Source organism: Hypanus sabinus, chromosome 1 (assembly GCF_030144855.1).
Source record: "Hypanus sabinus isolate sHypSab1 chromosome 1, sHypSab1.hap1, whole genome shotgun sequence".
In the NCBI taxonomy this organism is placed as follows: Eukaryota; Metazoa; Chordata; class Chondrichthyes; order Myliobatiformes; family Dasyatidae; genus Hypanus; species Hypanus sabinus.
The window spans coordinates 114167330-114186809 of NC_082706.1; the positions used below are offsets into that span (position 1 = coordinate 114167330).

Sequence of the window (19480 nt, forward strand, 5' to 3'; positions counted from 1 at the left end):
TGACTCCCTTCGGGGTCTTTTTACCCTTTCAGTTTCTTAACTTTGCCCAAAAGTTTTCTAGATCTTCCAATCTGATGTCAACTCTTTGTTTTCAAACTCACCCTCTCTACCTACCCTCCTATCCTTTTGATATCATGTGAATCTTTGGATCTTTCTAACTGTGATCTTCTTTCAGCCATGTTTCAGTGATGCCCACAATGTCACACCTGCCAATCTCTAACTGTGCTACAAGATCATCTTCCTTATTCTGTATGCTCCAAGCATTCAAATACAACACCTTCAGTCCTGTATTTATCACCTTTTTCAACTTTGCCCCAAAATGCACTTCACCTCATCCCACTGACTGCAATTTTTAGCCTATCATCTAGTCTATCAATCCCTACAGTCTCATTACACACTGCATCGACTGGTGTATCAATTGCTCTATCCTCAGTCCTATCACTCCAGTTCCTATTCCCCGACCAACTTAGCATTTTGTGTTGCTCTATAGCAGAATCTCTAGTCTCTTGCATCTTCATCTCCATACCTCATTCTTAGTTTTTCTTTTCTGCAAGAGTTAAAATACCTAGAGGCAGAATTTAGTCTTAACCTAATTCCAAAGCAAAATGTTGTTTTAAAGTAATCCCTGCTTACTCTTCTAATTCTCTGGTGCTACCTCCTCCTTCAACCAGCTCACTGCTTTTACTTATGTCAACTTGTTTTTTGAAATTTTTGTTCCCTTGTACCTCTTGGGTTTCTCATAGACTTCTTCCTTCATTTATTTCTCAGTATCTGCCCTGAATGGGTCTTCACCATCACTGGTTCCCATCTCAACTTGCCTTCTTCCTTTTTTCATTTCATTTCCAATATCCCTTCAGCCACTCCTCAAATCTAATTTCATAATCACCACCCCAGTCATTTTTTCTCTCTCACTTCTCCTGCTTCCTTTCAGATGGTCACAGGCAGGACTGTATCTGACTACTTCCTTCTATCCTTTACAACCATGCTTCAATCTCCTTTTCTAGCATCTTTACCCTTGGGTACATTTGCCCACTGTTCACTTTTTCTAAATGTGGTTTTGCATTTCCTTGCTGACAATTCCAGAAGGCATAGATGGGGTATCAAAATCAAAATCTCCTCCCATGGCTGGGTTGTCCAACAGTAGAGGCCATAGGTTCAAGCTGAGGATGAAGGGAGTTTAAAGTGTTTCTGGAATGAGCTGCCAGAGGTGGTGGAGGCAGAAATGGGAAGAACATTAAAGAGACAATATGTCTGAGCAAGAATGAAAGGGATATGGAACTAAAGCAGGAAAATGGGATTATATAAATAGACATGCTGGTCCACATTGACATGATGTTCCAATGTTGTAGAAATCGATGACACAAAGGCTCAGTGTTCTGACAGTGGAGAGTGTGCTCATAAAGCTAAATGCATCATTTGACCAACAGGTCTCTTGGCAACTGAGTGAGCTGTGCTCAAAACATTCCAGATATTCCACATCTAGCCACTTTCATGTTGGAAGTACGGTAAAAATCGTAATTGTCTACTTAGTGATGGGTTGCTGTGTGTGTGCTTGGCACCTGTACAAAGAAAATTGGAGGGACAACCTCTGCTGCATTTGAAATGTTGCAATATGGTTGATGTGATTGCTGCAGGGCTGGGAAAGATTACAAACTCACTATCTGCAGATTGGAAGATAAGAAGGAAAAGGAGTAATGCTTTTGTGATGGAACCTAAGTGTTCCAATCACTATCAGATTGTTAGAATTATATTACTCTTTAACAAACAGCTAAAAGTTATCACATTTATAATTATTTTTTTGCTCCACTAACCTGTTTAAAATAAAATAACAGCTCTGTAAAAATATTAGATTTGTTACATTTTTGGAATTTACTCATTAATTTTACCAGCAGCAACTTGTATTCCATTATCTTCAATCTTTTAGTAGCAAAGTATGATCTCATCAGTGGAAGTGCTTTGGGATATTTTGAAGGATGAAACTTTGATATTTCCTCTCCTCTTTATTCCTTGATCTCTCAGAAGCTGTGTTCCCTTTGTGGTTAGTTTGTGAGTGTTCTGCTAGACCCAGCTTTTGTTGATTCAGCTTTTTGGGAAGAATCCAGCTGCTTCTGAAATAGTTTGCAAATGGAATGTTTTGGGTTGTCATGCATGAATGCTTGGAATAATAAGGTAGGGCAACTTGCATTTGAACGGTCTGAAAATGCTTCAGCGCTTAAAAGAAACATTCCTATGTTAGAAACATTTATTTTGTTGATAACAGCATCAAAATAGCAAATGCAGTTTGCCAGGAAGCAGATTGGAAACAAGGTTTCTGCAGTTAAGATAGGAATATTTATATTAAAATCAGATAAATGGGCATGGGCATACTGAAGTTCAAAGTTAACTGAGGTCAATTTTGTTTTGGCAATCAATATTGTCCAATTTTCTAACTGCATGCTCACAGCAATTTGTTTTAAACCAACGAAGGTTCAAGATTCAGGACAAATACTCACTTTAGTGATCATGTGAATTTGGTGTTGGTGATTATATGGCAATAAATTTAAGACTCAAAAAAATCTGATGGTACAGACAAAGTGGGATTTTTGGGAAGATGCAGAAGAACATTTAAGAAAGAAATTGGGAGAGGAAAATAAAAAGGCAACGAAGTATCCTTGGTAGGAAAGAATAAGGAGAACCCCAGGTTATTCTATATTAGGAGTGAAAAGGTAGAAGAAAGAATGAGTTCCCTTTGGGACTAACAGGCTAATCTATTTGTGAAGTGTGGTTGGTAGAATCTAAATGAATATTAGTTATCTGTATTCACCTGGGTGAAAGAATTGTAGGATAATTAGTCCAGAGATGGCAGTATATACTGGTACTCTGAAGAAAATCATGTTAAAATGATGGAGGTATTAGATCTCTTGGAATATATCAAGGTGCATAAAATACCCAGGGCTATATGTGCTCTATCCCAAAATGAGATGGGAAACAAAGGAGAATACTGATGGGCCCCTAACAGTGATTTTTACATCTTTGTCAGCAATAGGCTGGGACAGCTATTGCTCTTACTTTATTTAAGGAAGGCAGCAGGGATGAGATAAATAACGGTAGGTCCTGAGCCTTAAATCAGTGGAGAGAACGTTATCGGAATATATCAAAAGGACAGGACTCGTGTATATTTGGAAAGGCAGTGATGGATCATGGACAGTAAGCATGACTTTGTGAAGGGGCTATCCTGTGTCATTAATTTGAGTGGGGATGGATGAAGGCAGTGATATGAAAGAAGTATATAAGATTATAAGGGGCATAGATATTAAAATTCATTTTCTATCAAAGGGATATCTAAAATAAGAGGGCATGTAGTTAAGGGGAGGAGGAAGATTTCTGAATGCGTTCTGAGGAGTAAGTATTTACAAAAAGAATAGTTGATACCTGGAATATGCTGCCAAGGAGGTGATAATTATTAATCTGATTATTATGTTTAAGAGATGTTTCTATATACACACTAGGGGAGGCAAGGCATAAAAAGATATGGACTTTATTCAGGGATGCAGCATAGTAACATTCTGGCCCAATGAGCTCACGCCACCCAATTATCCCCACGTGACCAACTAACCTGCCAATCTGTACATCTTTGGAATGTGGGAGGAAACCAAGGCTTCCAGAGGAAACCCAGAAGGTCATAGGGACAATGTCCAAACTCCTTATAGAGAGTGACAGGAATTGAACCCATTTTGGTGCTGCTGTCATAATGTTATGCTGACTGCTGTGCTACCATATAACAATTACAGCATGGAAACAGGCCATCTCGGCCCTTCTAATCCATGCCAAACACTTAGGCTATATCTGCACTATGCCAAATAAATCCGTAACCAAAGCTTTTTCTCTTCATTTTTGCCCTCCGTCCACACTAAAATGGCGTTTTCGTCCCCTGAAACTGGAGCTTTTCAGAAATGCTTTCCAGGGTGGGTATTTTTAAAAATGCTGCTCGGGCAGATCCGTGTGGACGGGGTAACCGGAGACTTCTGAAAACGCTATCAGACGGCAGCACGCTATTTCATTGTTTTCTTGAACGCAACCTAACAATTTCAGAACAGACGGCAACAAGACTGAAGCCAGAAGAGTTAGAAAGGTACTCACCAAATACTTTGACCCATAACATACTGAATAAATAAGTATACTCACTTTACCCTGTTTTCTGTCCTTGCTCGTATGAAGGTGGTTTACCTATTTATGCAAGTACTTCTCTGACAATAGATGTGTAACAGCCTAATGTAACATTGTATGGAAATACAAGATAACACTGATGCAGACATGTTTTACACATTTGACAAGGGGCTTTATTAATGCAACAGAGTTGGTCAGTTTTTCAATGTTCGTTGTCAGCTGGATCATACTGTCTGTGAACTCCCTGTCGGTTGCCTCCATATGCTCCAGTATTTTTTTTTACTTTTAAGTTCTCCTGTGCGAAAGCCAACAGCTGTCATTTTAAGTTTTTCTAGTCTGTAACTACATAAGTGTGCACTTTCACACCAAGATTCAACACCAAACAGGTTGCTTGTTTTCGGTAGATGAGTCCTGCGTATGTGCAGTAGGAGGAGATTCGCCAAAATCGCTGTTTCAATGTAGACAGATACTTTTAAAAATGCGTAGTGTGGACGCCTATCATTTTTACGCAAACCCGGCATTTTCAAAATTATCCGGTCTAGTGTGGATGTAGTCTTACTCTCACCTAGTCCCACTGACCTGTACTCAGCCCAGAACCCTCCATTCCTTTCCTGTCCATATACCTATCCAATTATTTAAAAAATGACAATATCGAACCTGCCTCTACCACTTCTACTGGAAGCTTGTTCCACACAGCTACCACTCTGAGTAAAGAAATACCCCTCGTGTTACCCCTAAACATTTGCCCATTAACTCTCAACTCATGTCCTCTTGTTTGAATCTCCCCTACTCTCAATGGAAAAAGCCTATTCACATCAAATCTATCTATCCCACTCATAATTTTAAATACCTCCTATCAAGTCCCCATCAAACTTCTATGCTCCAAAGAATAAAGACCTAACTTGTTCAACCTTTCTCTGTAATTTAGGGGCTGAAACCCAGGTAAAATTCTAGTAAATCTCCTCTGGACTCTCTCTATTTTGTTGACATCTTTCCTATAATTCGGTGACCAGAACTGTACACGATACTCCAAATTTGGCCTTACCAATGCCTTGTACAATTTAACATTGCATCTCAACTCCTATACCCAATGCTCTGATTTATAAAAGCCAGCAAACCAAAAGCTTTCTTCACCACCCTATCCACATGAGATTCCACCTTCAGGAAACTATGCACCATTATTCCTAGATCACTCTGTTCTACTGCATTCCTCAATGCCCTACCATTTACCATGTATGTCCTATTTTGATTATTCCTACCAAAATGTAGCACCTCAAACTTATCAGCATTAAATTCCATCTGCCATCTTTCAGCCCACTCTTCTCACTGGCCTAAATATCTCTGAAAGCTTTGAAAACTTCATTATCCACAACGCCACCTATCTTTGTATCATCTGCATACTTACTAATCCAATTTACCACCCCATCATCCAGATCATTAATGTATATGACAAACAACATTGGACCCAGTACAGATCCCTGAGGCACACCACTAGTCACCGGCCTCCAACCTGACAAACAGTTATCCACCACTACTCTCTGGCATCTCCCATCCAGCCACTGTTGAATCCATTTTACTACTTCAATATTAATACATAACGATTGAACCTTCCTAACTAACCTTACTGTCCAATGGGATCGATGATGTATAAATAGGATTGAATGAAGATGGGCAAACTGGTTCACATGGAGGTGGTGGGCTATAGGCCAGATCTGTATGCTGTACCACTCTGACTCCCAAGTGAGAAACTTCAGTTTTAACAACTTTGGGAAAAGAAAAAACTTTGGGAAATTTAGTGTGTTTAAGCATCTCATAGCAGTTGCTCGCTCTCTATAGGGTCATCAAATCCTCCTATGAGAAAGTGGAAAGTCCCCATTACGCAGTGAGTTTGAACTCTCCCTTTGAATGATACCTCACTTCTCTATCATATCAGGAATGGAGGTTTAACATTAGACATAACTTTACATGGGAAAAATCTATTGGAATGGGAAATGCAGGTTATCCCCTGGACTGGGTACTGGACTATATGAAGGTGATCACCATTATTAGCTTATCAAATTACACAGACAATAACTTCTGAAATTAATTGCCTCAACATTGAGTATAGTCTCATGTAGTGTTTGTTCCCTCTAAAACAGATTCTTGAACAAACAGGTCTATTGAGGTTGAATGATTTGATAGTCTGTGTAGATTTTATGTTGTAACCTAGATTGCTCAGCTTGAAAGCCATGTGAAAAGAAACTCAATGTTTATTTTTCAAAAGTGATTTGAAGAACAGAACAGGAAAATAGAGGGATAAGCTACGAATTGTGCAGCTGTTTTGAAAAACTGGCACAAGAGCAATAAGCAAAATAGCCTTCTTCTGTACTGCAAAATTCAATGTTTTGTTCTTAATTTTCTCTAGGTCAAGAATTCACCACTTCGTTTCACAAGACCTTTGTGCGGACAGATTATCGTAATGTCAATACAGGAGTATACAAGACTATCGCATTTTCTGCAGATGCTTCAAGCTTAACAAACGTACATCACTTCTGTCGGCAGACCTGTGGGGAGGAGCAATGCTGTGATGGATTTGTGTTGAGTCAGTTGTCTCTTGACAGAGGTACAGCAACTCTAAGAAAGATTTCCAAGAAATATTGCAAAGGGCAGTATTGTATTTTTAATTTTCTGCAGTCATTGGTTACAGTCATGTAGAAAAGTGTGATACAACATATAAACAAGACCTTTGGACCGACATATTAACTATTAATCACCGGTCCATACTGTTCTCATTTACCAGCACTTGTTCTGTATCTTTTTATTCCCTGAAACCTTCATTGCTGCATTAAAGATGTCTTCAGTTGTCTTAGATGATACATTAAAAATTAAAGGGCTTCAATCCTCATTACTATATTAGAAGGGGTTATCTCTTGGACTGGATACCACATTATATGGAGAGATCAGATTTAGAATCAGAATTAGAATCTGGTTTATTATCACTGACAAATGTCATGGAATTTGTGATTTTTGCAGCAGCAATACAGACAAAGTTACTATAAATAACAAAATGCCTAAATAGTAATCAAGCTTAAAGAGTTCTATGTTTTAAAAGGGGAATTTTTTTGAAATAAATTTTACTGCAAAGGCATTACCTGCATTACATGGCAGGGAGCTGTTGGATTGGTTGATACTTTCCATTACTAAATATGGTAAGTATAGGTTATGCCATTATATAGCCTGGAGCTCAGTGGTTGTTACATTGCGTAATGTGAAATCCCAAACTGGGTAGATTGTATATGGCACTTAAACCATTGGAGATCTGTTCCAGATTGCACACTTTAGTGCTTACAGACCTATGAGGCAGATGGAGAAGCAGCAAGACCATAAGACAAAGGAGCAGAAGTTGGCCATTTGGCCCATTGAATTTGCTCTGCCATTTTATCATGAGCTGATCCATTCTCCCATTTAGTCCCATGCCCCTGCCTTCTCACCATAACCTTTGATGCCCTGGCCATCGGATACCTATCAATCTCTGCCTTAAGTACACCCAATGACTTGACCTCCTCTGCCACCCATGGCAACAAATTCCACAGATTCGCCACGCCTGGCTAAAAAAAAATTTATTGTATCTCTGTTCCGAATGGGTACCCTTCAATCCTTAAGTCATTCCCTCTCGTACTAGACTCCCCCACCACGGGAAACAACTTTGCCACATCCACTCTGTCCATGCCTTTCAACATTCGAAATGTTTCTAGGAGGTCCCCCCTCATTCTTCTAAACTCCAAGAAGTACAGTCCAAGAGCGGTCAAACGTTCTTCATATGTTAACCCTCTCATTCCTGGAATCATTCTAGTGAATCTTCTCTGAACCCTCTCCAACGTCAGTATATCCTTTCCTTAAATAAGGAGCCCAAAACTGCACACAGTATTCCAAGTGAGGTCTTACCAATGCCTTATAGAGCCTCAACATCACGTCCCTGCTCCTACACTCTATTCCTCTAGAAATGAATGCCAACATTGCACTCACCTTCTTCACCACCAACTCAACCTGGAGGTTAACCTTAAGGGTATCCTGCATGAGGACTCCCAAGTCCCGTTGCATCTCAGAACTTTGAATTCTCTCCCCATTTAGATAATAGTCTGCCCGTTTATTTCTTCAACCCATGTACATGAACATACACTTACTAACATTGTATTTCATTTGCCACTTCTTTGCCCATTCTATCCAAGTTTCCCTGCAGACTGTTTCCTCAGCACTACTGGTCCTCCACCTATCTTTGTATCATCAGCAAACTTAGCCACAAAGCCATCCATTCCATAATCCAAATCATTGATATGCAACGTAAAAAGAAGCGGCCCCAACACGGACCCTTGTGGAACACCACTGGTAACCGGCAGCCAACCAGAATGGGATCCCTTTATTCCCACTCTGTTTCCTGCCAATCAGCCAATGCTCTATCCATGTATGTAACTTTCCCATAATTCTATGGGCTCTTATCTTGTTTAGCAGCCTCATGTGCTGCACCTTGTCAAAGGCCTTCTGAAAATCCAAATACACAACATCCACTGCATCTCCCTTGTCTAGCCTACTTGTAATTTCCTCAAAAAATTGCAATAGTTTTGTCTGGCAGGATTTTCCTTTAAGGAAACTGTGCTGAGTTCTGCCCATCTTGCCATATGCCTCCAGGTACTCCATAACCTCATCCTTGACAATTGACTCCAACAACTTCTCAACCATCGATGTCAAGCTAACGGGTCTATAATTTCCTGCAACACACACAAAATGCTGGTGGAGCACAGCAGGCCAGGCAGCATCTATAGTGAGAAGCGCTCTTGACATTTTGGGCCAAGGCCCTTTGTCAGGACGAAATGTGGACAGCGCTTCTCCCTATAGATGCTGCCTGACCTGCTGCGTTCCACCAACATTTTGTGTGTGTTGCTTGAATTTCCAGCACCTGCAGATTTCTTCATCTTTTCCTTTCATAGTTCATCTTTTCTCTCTTAATGACCTTCTCAGTTTCCTTTTGTAAGCTTTTAAAAACTTCCCAATCCTCTGTCTTCCCACTAACTTTTGCTTCCTTGTATGCCCTTTCCTTTGCTTTTACTTTGGCTTTGACTTCTCTTGTCAGCCATGGTTGCATCCTTTTTCCATTCGAAAATTTCTTTTTTGGAATATATCTGTGTTGCACCTTCTTCACCTCGCATAAACTCCAGCCACTGCTGCTCTGCTGTCCTTTCCACTAGGGTCCCTTTCCAGTCAACTTTGGCCAGCTCCCCCCTAATGCCACTGAAATTTCCTTTACTCTACTGAAATACTGACGCATCAGATTTCTGCTTCTCTTTCTCAAATTTCACAGTGAACTCAATCGTGTTATGATCACTGCTTCCTAAGGGTTCCTTCACCTCAATCTCGCTAATCACCGCTGGTTCATAGCCCAATACCCAATCCAGAACAGCCGATCCCCTAGTGGGCTCAACAACAAGCTGTTCTAAAAAGCCATCTCGTAGACATTCTACAAATTCTCTCTTGAGATCCAGTGCCAACCTAATTTTCTCAATCCACTCGCATGTTAAAATCCCCCACAATTATCATAACACTGCCCTTCTGGCAAGCCTTTTCTATTTCCTGTTGTAATTTGTAGTCCACATTACTACAGCTGTTAGGAGGCTTCTACTCAACTGCCATCAGGGTCCTTTTACCCCTGTGATTTCTTAGCTCAATCCATAACTGAATGATTGAAAAGAAAGCCAAGGTAGAACAGGGCTGAAGAAGCTTCTCCAATTGAGTAATTGTGAGGCACGTCAGTCAAGGGAAGGAAGTCTTCTAGCTGAGTGACCATTTTGGAGCATCTTTTTGTGAGTGAGGCCAACATTTAAGTGGGAGTACTGCTTTGACTCCTGGGATGACACTGATCAGAGGTACAGGCAAGGCTGGTAAGGTCAGCTTAATATTAGGGTAGGTATGCTCCTCCTGTGGGATATGGGATATAGCATTCCTGAAGACTAAATTGTGTGAAATGCACCCAGGTGCAGATTTTGGCTGACCATATTAAGGAACTGCAGTTGGAGCTGGATGCATTCAGGATCATTCAGCATGCTAAGATAAACATAGATAAGAATGTTAGTGAGGTGGTCATACTTAAGGTACTGTCAATAGTTGGGATAAAATTAAGAAGCAAGGGGATGAGGCAGTTACAGCAGGATTTTTCCGTGTTGATTGCCCTCACAAGCAGATCCACCTTTTTGAATACTGCTGGGGGGTGGGTGGGGTGTGATCCTTCAGTGGGTAGCAGCAGTATTCAGGTCTGTGGATGTGTGACTTCCTGTGAAGTTCAGCAGGAATGGGTGCTGTCAGAGCACCAGTGACAGGAGACTGCTTAGTTAAGGGGCAGACAGGAGATCCTAAGGTCACAGAAGAAACATCAGGATGATATGTTGCCTCATGGATGCCAAGGTCAAGGATATTTTTGAGTGGATACAGAATATTCTCAAGAGAGGGGTCAAATAACTAGTTGGTACAAATGACTTAAAGTGACAAGGTCCTATGGACTGAGTATAGAGAGTTAGGAAAGTAGTTAAAAAGCAGGAACTAAAAGGAAGTGATATCTTCATTACTTCCAGTGCAATATTCTAGTGCAGGCAGGAATAGAATGATAGGCAAGCTGAATCCTTGTCTGAGGAGCTAATGTAGGGGACAGGGATTCGGGTTCTTGGATCCCTGTGCTTCTGGGAGGGGGTAACTTCTGCACCTGAACAGGAGGGGAACCAATATCCAGGTAGAGAAATTTACAAGTTCTACTTGAGAATCTTTAAACTAGATTGGCAGGCATATCGGACCCTGTGGAGTAGAAAAGTTGAGAAGACTGGAAAAATATTGTACCCCACAACAGCGAGTTTTAAAAATCAGGATAGCTAGGAGGATGGTAAAAAGAGGAAATACTGATGGTTTAATCTGCATTTATTACCATGCAAGAGGCTTATTGGCTAAAATGGATGAATGCAAGTTGTAGACTGGCTCTGGGGATTGGGATGTTATTGCATTAACGAAAACATGGCTGAGAGAAGGACAGGACTGACAGTTTGATGTTCCAGGATACAGATGCTACAGGTGTGACAGAGATAGATGAGGGTGGGATAATAGACACTATCTCTATGGATTTTAGAAAGGCCTTTGATAAGGTTCTGTATGGCAGGCTGGCCTGGAAGATTAGAAGGCATGGCCTTCGTTGGTCAAGACATGAAGCACAGGATTTGGGACATTGTATTGTAGTTATCCCAAATGTTGTTGAGACTGCATTTGGATAATTGGGTACAGTTTTGGTCATCCTGTCATAGGATTGACATCATTAAACTAGAAAAAGTGCAGGTAAGATTTGTATGGATGATGCCAAAACTCAAAGGATTGAATTATAGGGCAAGATTAGGCAGAATAGGAGGCAGAGGTGTGACCTTAGAGATGCATAAAATCACGTGAGGGATAAATAGGGTAAATACAGTCTTTGTTTCTATGGAAAGGAGTCTAAAAGCTAGAGGTCATAGGTTTAAGATAAGAGGTGAAAGACTTGAATAGTCCTGAGGTACAACTTCTTCATGAAGAGGTTGCATATATGGAATGAGCAGCCAGAGAAAGTGGATGAGGCAGGTTCAATAACAAGAGTCAAAATTTCCTGGATAAGTACATGGATAGGAGGGGCATAGAGCGATATGGGTCAAGCATGGGCAAATGGGACTAGCATGGTCAATATGACAAGTTGTGGTGAAAGGCCTGTATTAATGCTACATTCAATGACTCAATACACATTTTCATACGACAATCAGTCATCAGCTCAAGTCATCAGCTATTCTAGGAGCATTAGAGTCAAATGATAGTGAAGTTCAGAGTTGCTAGTTTAAAGCATTAACTTGCAGCTTATTTATTCCAGGAAAATACAGGCATGGTGAAAGAATGTGGTCTAGTACTTAAAAATTGTACAGAAAATTTCTGGCTGCTCATGTCACTGAAGTAATTTGTCATAGTCTGTAACATCAAGGAAATAATTGTGGAATTATTCTTGGAATAACATACTATTCCTGATGCTTTTTTTAAAAAAAAATTTAAAAGGGAGTATGAAAATGGAAAAGCATAGTAAACAGGAGGAGGATGAAAACTTATGACCTTTTCTGATCTTGTCCTCAGCTTTACTTTCCTACCAGTCACCCGTAACTCTTGACTCTCTTAAATTGAACTTCAACTGTTCTCTGGGATGAGGAGTTCCATCTGAGAGAAGAAAATCCTCCTCATTTCTCTGTGTTACTTCTAATTCTGATATTATACTTCATACATCTACGTTTGTAGATAACATGAGTGAATCAGCAGATGCTGGAAATAAATTAATAAAAACACAAAATGCTGGCAGAACTCAGCAGGCCAGACAGCATCTATGGGAGGAGGTAGTGACGACGTTTCGGGCCGAAACCCTTTATCAGGACTGAAGTAACATGGGATGGTTGAGGGGGGATAAGAAGTGGGGGGAGGGATGAAGTTACTGCACTCCTGATGAAGAGTTTCGGCCCGGAACATCGTCACTACCTCCTCCCATAGATGCTGTCTGGCCTGCTGAGTTCTGCCAGCATTTTGTGTTTATTACGTTTGTAGATAACTTCACCTGAGGAAAAAAGTTTTTCATCTACACTATTAAACATTCAGAATCCAACATGTTTTAATAGTTTACCTTTCATTTTTCTAAACTCCAATGGGTTTAAGCTCAACCATTTAATCACTCCTCTTAATACTATCCCTTCATCCCAGTATTCAGCCTTGTGAATCTTATTTGAGCTGCGTCCAGTATCAAGATTATCTCTGCTGAAAAAGAACAAAACTATATACTGTAGTCCAGGAATGTATTTATCAATGCCTATTTCAGAGGTCGAAAATACATTTGTACACAAACTCTTTTGAGTTGATGTCAAGATTGCTTTCTGCAGTAACTTCAGAATAAATTTCTATTTCCCATTTGTGAGGTTTTCCAGATGTCTCTATGCAGCAACATTCTGTAGTCTCAATCTGCCTGGTTCTCCTCTTGCTCTTGATATATGTATAGAATGCCTTGGGATTCTTTTTAATCCTACTTGCCAAAGTTTTTATGCCCCCCTGTAGTTTTCATAATTCCCATTTTGCGTTCTTTTCTGGCTTCTTTATAATCCTCAAGGGTTCTATTTGAATCTAGCTTCCTAAGCTTTACTTAATGTTCCTTTTTCTTGACTAAATTCATCACATCTCTTGACGTCCTGGTTCTGTTACCTTGCCATACTTGTTCTTCCTTCTGACTGGAATATACCTATTCTGTACTTTGTGCATTTGGCCTTTAAACACCCTCCATATGTCAGATGTGGAATTGCTCAAAAACTATCTGTTCCAAATTAACTCCTCCCTAGTTCCTGCCTAATGCTCTTGTTATTTTCCCTGCTTTAATTTAATACTTTCCTGCAAGGTCCATATTTATTCATCATCACATGCCATGTTGCTTGACCGTGATTGTTCTTGGTAAAGTTTTCTACAGAAATGCTTTGCCATTGCCGCCTTCTGGGTATTATCATTGTTCCCAGCCATTATCAATATGTCTGAGAATGTCTGCCTGATGTCAGTGGTTGCATAACCAGGACTTGTGATATGCACCAGCTGCTCTTATAACCATCCATCATCAGCTCCCATGGCTTTATATGACCCTGATCAGGGGGATAAGCACCTTCCCGAGGGTGACCTGCAGGTGAGCAGAGTGAAGGATTCCCTTATACCTCCTTTGGAAGAGATTTATCTCCAACCTGCTACCCAATCCTTATCTATAGCTATCTTAAAGCTTAAGGAGTAGTGGTCACTATTCCCTAACTGCTCACTTACTGAATGATCAATCTCCTTAATAGGCTTATTACCCAACACCAGGTCCCAGTACAGCCCCTCTACTTGTTGCATCATCTACAGTACAGACTGATTCAAGAAATGCTCTTGGATGCACCTAAAATTCTGCCTCATCCAATCCTCTTGCACTCAGAAGGTCTTGATTTATATTAGGAAATTTGATGTCCCCCATGACAACAGCCTGATTGTTTTGAAACCTTTCCTTAATCTGTCTGCTTGTCTGTTTTTCTGTTGGGTGTCTGCAGTGCAATCACACTTCTTATTTCTGAGTTCTATCTATATAGTGGATGTGCCTTCCTTTTTATCTTCTTGGAAACGCAACTTCCCTTCCCTCTTTTAACTCCCTCTCTATCTTTTTCTAAAACATTGAGACACTGGACATTAAGCATCCTCTCTTAAACCAAGTCTTTGTAATGGCCACAGCATCATAGTTCCATGTACTGATCCATGTTCTAAGTTCATCACTTACAGAAGTGGGTCGAAGAGTGGCAAATGGATTTCAGCTTAATTGTGAGGTGATGTATTTTGGAAAATCAAACCAGAGTAAGACTTCTACTTTGAATGGTAGGGCATAGAGGAATGTAATGTAAAGAGTGACTTGGGAGTAGAAGTATGTTGTTCATTGGAGTTCATTGAAGTATGTTCATCACAGGTAGATATAGTGGGGAAGATGTTGTTTAGCACGTTGGCCTTCATCAGTCAGGGCACAGAGTGCAGGAGTTATTATAGGACATTATGTTGAAGGTTATAAGTTGTTGATGAAGCTGTACTGTGTAGAGTTTTGATCACTTTGTTAAACTGGAAAAATTGCAGAAAAGATTTACAAGGATATTGCCAGGACGAGAGGCCCTGAGTTATAGGAAGAGGTTGGCCGGTCTAGGTGTTTATTCCTTGGAACATAGGAGAATGAGGGGCAGCCATAGTAGTGTTTAACATTGTGAGAGGAATATATACAAGGCCTTTTCTGCAGGGTAAGGAGTCCAAAATTAGAAGACATAGATTTAGGGTGGGGTCAAATAATTTAAAATGTACCTAAAGGAGAATCTTTTCATGCAGAAGTTGGTAAATATGCAGAATGAGATGCCACAATTAGCAAGTACAGTAGTATCACTTAAGAATCAATTGGATAGGAACATGGAGGGGAGGAGCCTCGATCTTTACAGTTCTGTAAAGAGACTCAACCCAAATCAGTGATTCGGTTTCTCTTTATTAATGCTGCCTGATCCGCTGAGTTCCTCGAGTGTTCCAACTCACCTTGGATCTTGTGTGACCTCATCTTCTGGACCATGCCACCATGAGAGACCTTCTCAAATGTTTTCCTAAAGTCCATATAGCAGTATCTGTTGCCCTACCCTCATAATCATCTTCATTATTTTCTGAAAAATCACAATCAAATTTGTGAGAGAGGACTTCCCCAGCAGAATGCCAAGTTGGCTATCCCCATATTTCCATGCTTTTCCAAATGCATGTAAATACTGCCCCTATCGTCTCTCCATAGAAGCCTTACCAGCCTAAGATTTCCTGGCCGGTAAAATAAACGTAAAATATCATCCAAAAAATTAAAATATTCTTTTTCTTTTCAGAACGGAAGGCATACCAAAAAATCAATCAAAAATAAAAGTCTGACATAAATAAAGAAAAGACAATTACTTAATTTTCCCCCAAGAGCTGATTTCTTCCATGTTTTTGAATAAAGACTGCCAGGCTTGGACTGTTTAATGCAATATAGGTGTGCAAGCAAAGGCTGCAGCTACGTGTAGGACAATATGCGGAAAATTGCATTGCCCTATTGGGCTGCAGGAAGAATTATATCAGGCAGCTGGTTGCATAAGTTGTATGGAAGAAAATGATTGTACAGGCACCAGCTTTGGAAACTGAAATTCTGTGAGGATTAGATCTGCCCAAAGTTCTGCTTTACTACTCTTTCAGCTGATGTAGAGATCCTTACATTTTTCAGCTTTATATTCCATCTACATGATTCATCTATTCACCTTATCAAAGCTGTTCCCTCACAATTAGCTTTTCCATCCATCTACATCGTAAGTGATTTGAGGCTTCAGCATTGATCCTGAACCATCATGGTGAACTACATATACCTGTCCAGACACACCCCTTGCTGACTGCTCCTGTGGCTCCTCCCACAGACCCCTGTATAAAGGTGATCAAGGCCTGAGCCTGGCCTCTCAGTCTCCAGGATGTAGTATGGTGGTCACTCATTGCTCGTTCCTTCTTCCAGTCAATAAAAGCCGATATCTCGCCTTTACGTCTCAGAGTGAGTTATTGATGGTGCATCAACCATATAAACTGTTATAGCTTGCCAATTTGAAAAGGATTTATCCTCACTCCTGTTACTTTGCATGAATAACTATTGTCATTTAGTGTAGATAACATAAATAGGCGTGCTTAAGGGGACAAAAGTTTAAGGGTAACATGATGGGGAGTTTCTTTACTCAGAGTGGTAGCTGTGTGGAATGAGCTTCGAAAAGAAGTGGTAGAGGCAAGTTTGGTATTGTCATTTAAAGCAAAATTGGATGGGTATATGGACAGGAAAGGAATGGAGGGTTATGGGCTGAGTGCGGGTCAGTGGGATTAGGTGAGAGTAAGCATTCGGCATGGACTAGAAGGGCCAAGATGGCCTGTTTCCGTACTGTAATTGTTATATGGTTAAAAGGGATAGCATGGTATTCATAGCACTTAATTGCGAATGATTGGTTTTCAGGTACCCTCCTCTGTGGTCTGATTAGTTATCCAGATGTACTATTTTGTAATGTTGATGACTGGCAGACAGCAGCTGCACTCAATGATGGTGTTTGTGGTGGTGTTAATTCAAACACACAAAAGAAGATCCTCACGTCGAATACTGGGGGACAGGAGTTCAGTGGCTGTAAGTAAACAATTTGTTGGTGTGATTACTTCCTGATCTATTAATAACTCAGCAATGTTCAGTTTCAAGTAAAGGATGAAGGATTACTGCTTTCCATTTCATCACCTCAAAATGTATCAGACAGTTTACACGCAATTAACTTCTAAACTGTAACCATATTAGAATATAGGAGAGGCTTAGCTAAAAGGCACGCAGTAAGTTTCCATTAGCAACAATAAAATATGAACAGATAGATGAGAGATTAACACTATCTACCAGACTGGGGCCATCTCACTTTCTATGATCCAGATAGAAACAGCAGAATGGTTGGCACAATACTCAGTGCCAAGTCTGAAACTGGAACTAGGAATATTCAAGAATTGGTTCTTAGTCTAGCAGGAGATGTAATTTCATAAGACAGTTGTTATCTCAGCTCTAGAAATGGGCCTTGCAGGAAAGCTGACCAAGGATTAGCTGGTGAGAGGATGTTGCCTCTATCTTATTGAACAGTCTATCATGGTATAGTCACAGACAAGGAGCCAGCAAAGCCAATATTCTGAGGATGACATGGAACAACAGTGCAGTGTGATATGCAGTGGTTTGGCATAAGTTTGCATTTATAATTCCACACATCATTGAATTCCAAATCTGAATATATCACAATGAAGAACAGTATGTGCACACTGTCACATCCCTTAAGCGAGGACAAAATGTTGGAAAAGCATTGTTCCTGATATACACTTGTGGATCCTTTTAGAAGCATATGTTGGCAAAAAGATCAGTGAAGGCAGATTCAGTGAAAAGTCAACTGAGCTTTAATAGCTTGAATGTGAAAATTAAGTGAGTCAGAGCTTAGTTTTCATAGGGTTTTGGATGGTTCTGAAAACTTTCCAGCTCACAGTTGCACTGAACAGTTTGATTTGTGTAATCAGATCTGCTTCATTTTCATGAAGTTACAGTTCGGTAAAAGTGTGGGGATCAGTGGCTGTTGCTTTGGATATCTAGCAGCTCACTCACTGTTCAAGTCTAAGTTCAAGTTTATCCTCATTGAGCTGTATACATGTACTCCGCCAAACGAAATAATGTTCCTCTGGACCAAGGTGGACAATACAGTACATATAACTCAGGCAACAATACATAATGTAATTTTACCACAAATAAATTAGCAAAGTATTTTTCCAAAAGATTGACTTTTAGCATAAGATGCATTGGAGTAATTTGCCATTAAGAAAATAATCATGTGAATATTTTTGGAATGACATTTTATTTCTGTTGCATTTTCATAAATTTTAAACAATGGCAGTATGAAAATACATAAGCACAAGATAGAAGGACTAAAACATGTAGACTCTTGAGCTGATCTGAACTTGCCCTCAGTTTTACTTCTCTGGTTGTTTCCTGCAACCATTGGCTCTGATAGTTCAAGAATTTGTCTACTGCAATCATCGACAAAAACAATGATTAAATTTTCACTTTTCTGGAATGAGGAGTTCCTAGCATTTATAACCAACAAAGAAAAAAATACTTCCAATTTATCTGTGTGACCTCTTACTCTGAAATAACACCGTAATTCTAGATGATTTTGAATGATTAGCTAAATGAAAAAGCTTTTCATCATCTACACTATCAAGCACCCTCAGAAGCTATCATTTTACTTAGATCACCTTCCATTCTTTTCAATTTCAATGGCTTTACACCCAATCACTTAGTCACTCTTCTTAATACCAGATTCAGATTCAGTTTATTGTCATTTATAAACCACGAATGGAATGCAGTTAAAAAATGAGACAACATTCTCCAGAATATCACTAAAAAGCACAAAACAGACCATACAAGAAAAACCACACAACGTTTGGTAATCCCCAATTCAGAGTCCGGAGAGGCTGCTGCGTATCGATATTGCGCTACGGTCTTGGCACATTCCCCGGAAAGGAACTACAAACCCATCAGACAAACCTAAAGCGACAAGACCTACACAAAACCACATAGTTACATATAGTTATAGTTAACATATAGTTTCAACAGTGCAGACAATAACATAATTGATAAAAGACTAACTGACAAAGACCACATAATTATAACACATAGTTTCAACTGCAAAACAATACCGTAATCTGATAAAGAGCAGTCCATGGCACAGTTTAAAAGAAAGTCTCAAAGTCCCGACAGCCCATCATCTCATGCAGACGGTAGAAGGAGGTTCCTGCCATGAACCTCCAGCGCTGCAGCTTGCCGATACAGCACTTTGGGAGCTCCGACCACAGCCAACTCCGAGTCCACCCGAAAACTTCGAGCCTCCGACACCAAGCACCATCTTTGCCGAGCACTCAGACCCTGGCCCCGGCCGCCAAGCAACAGGCAAAGCCGAGGATTCGGGGCCTTCCTCCTGGAGATTTTTCCAATCGCACAGTAGCAGCGGCAGCGACACAGGCATTTCAAAAGTTCCACCAGATGTTCCTCCGTGCTTCAAACGTCCGTCTCCATCAAATCAGGATTGTACACGGCCCCTACTTACAAATAACAGATATTCATTCCTGGCGCGGCCGCTGCGCGCTGCATCACGCCGCCATCTTCCAAATGGTCACTAGGTCAAATACC

General features: G+C 40.3%; 1 protein-coding gene across 1 annotated transcript in view; it reads left to right on the forward strand.

The window, feature by feature from the left end:
• The window catches only part of tg (thyroglobulin), a 350909-nt gene that overhangs the window by 100593 nt on the left and 230836 nt on the right, over window positions 1-19480 (forward strand). Inside the window, exons 26-27 of the mRNA XM_059987817.1 lie at window positions 6551-6748; window positions 16739-16903. Of these exons, the coding sequence (XP_059843800.1) occupies window positions 6551-6748; window positions 16739-16903 (363 nt within the window). The remainder of the gene's footprint in view (window positions 1-6550; window positions 6749-16738; window positions 16904-19480) is intronic.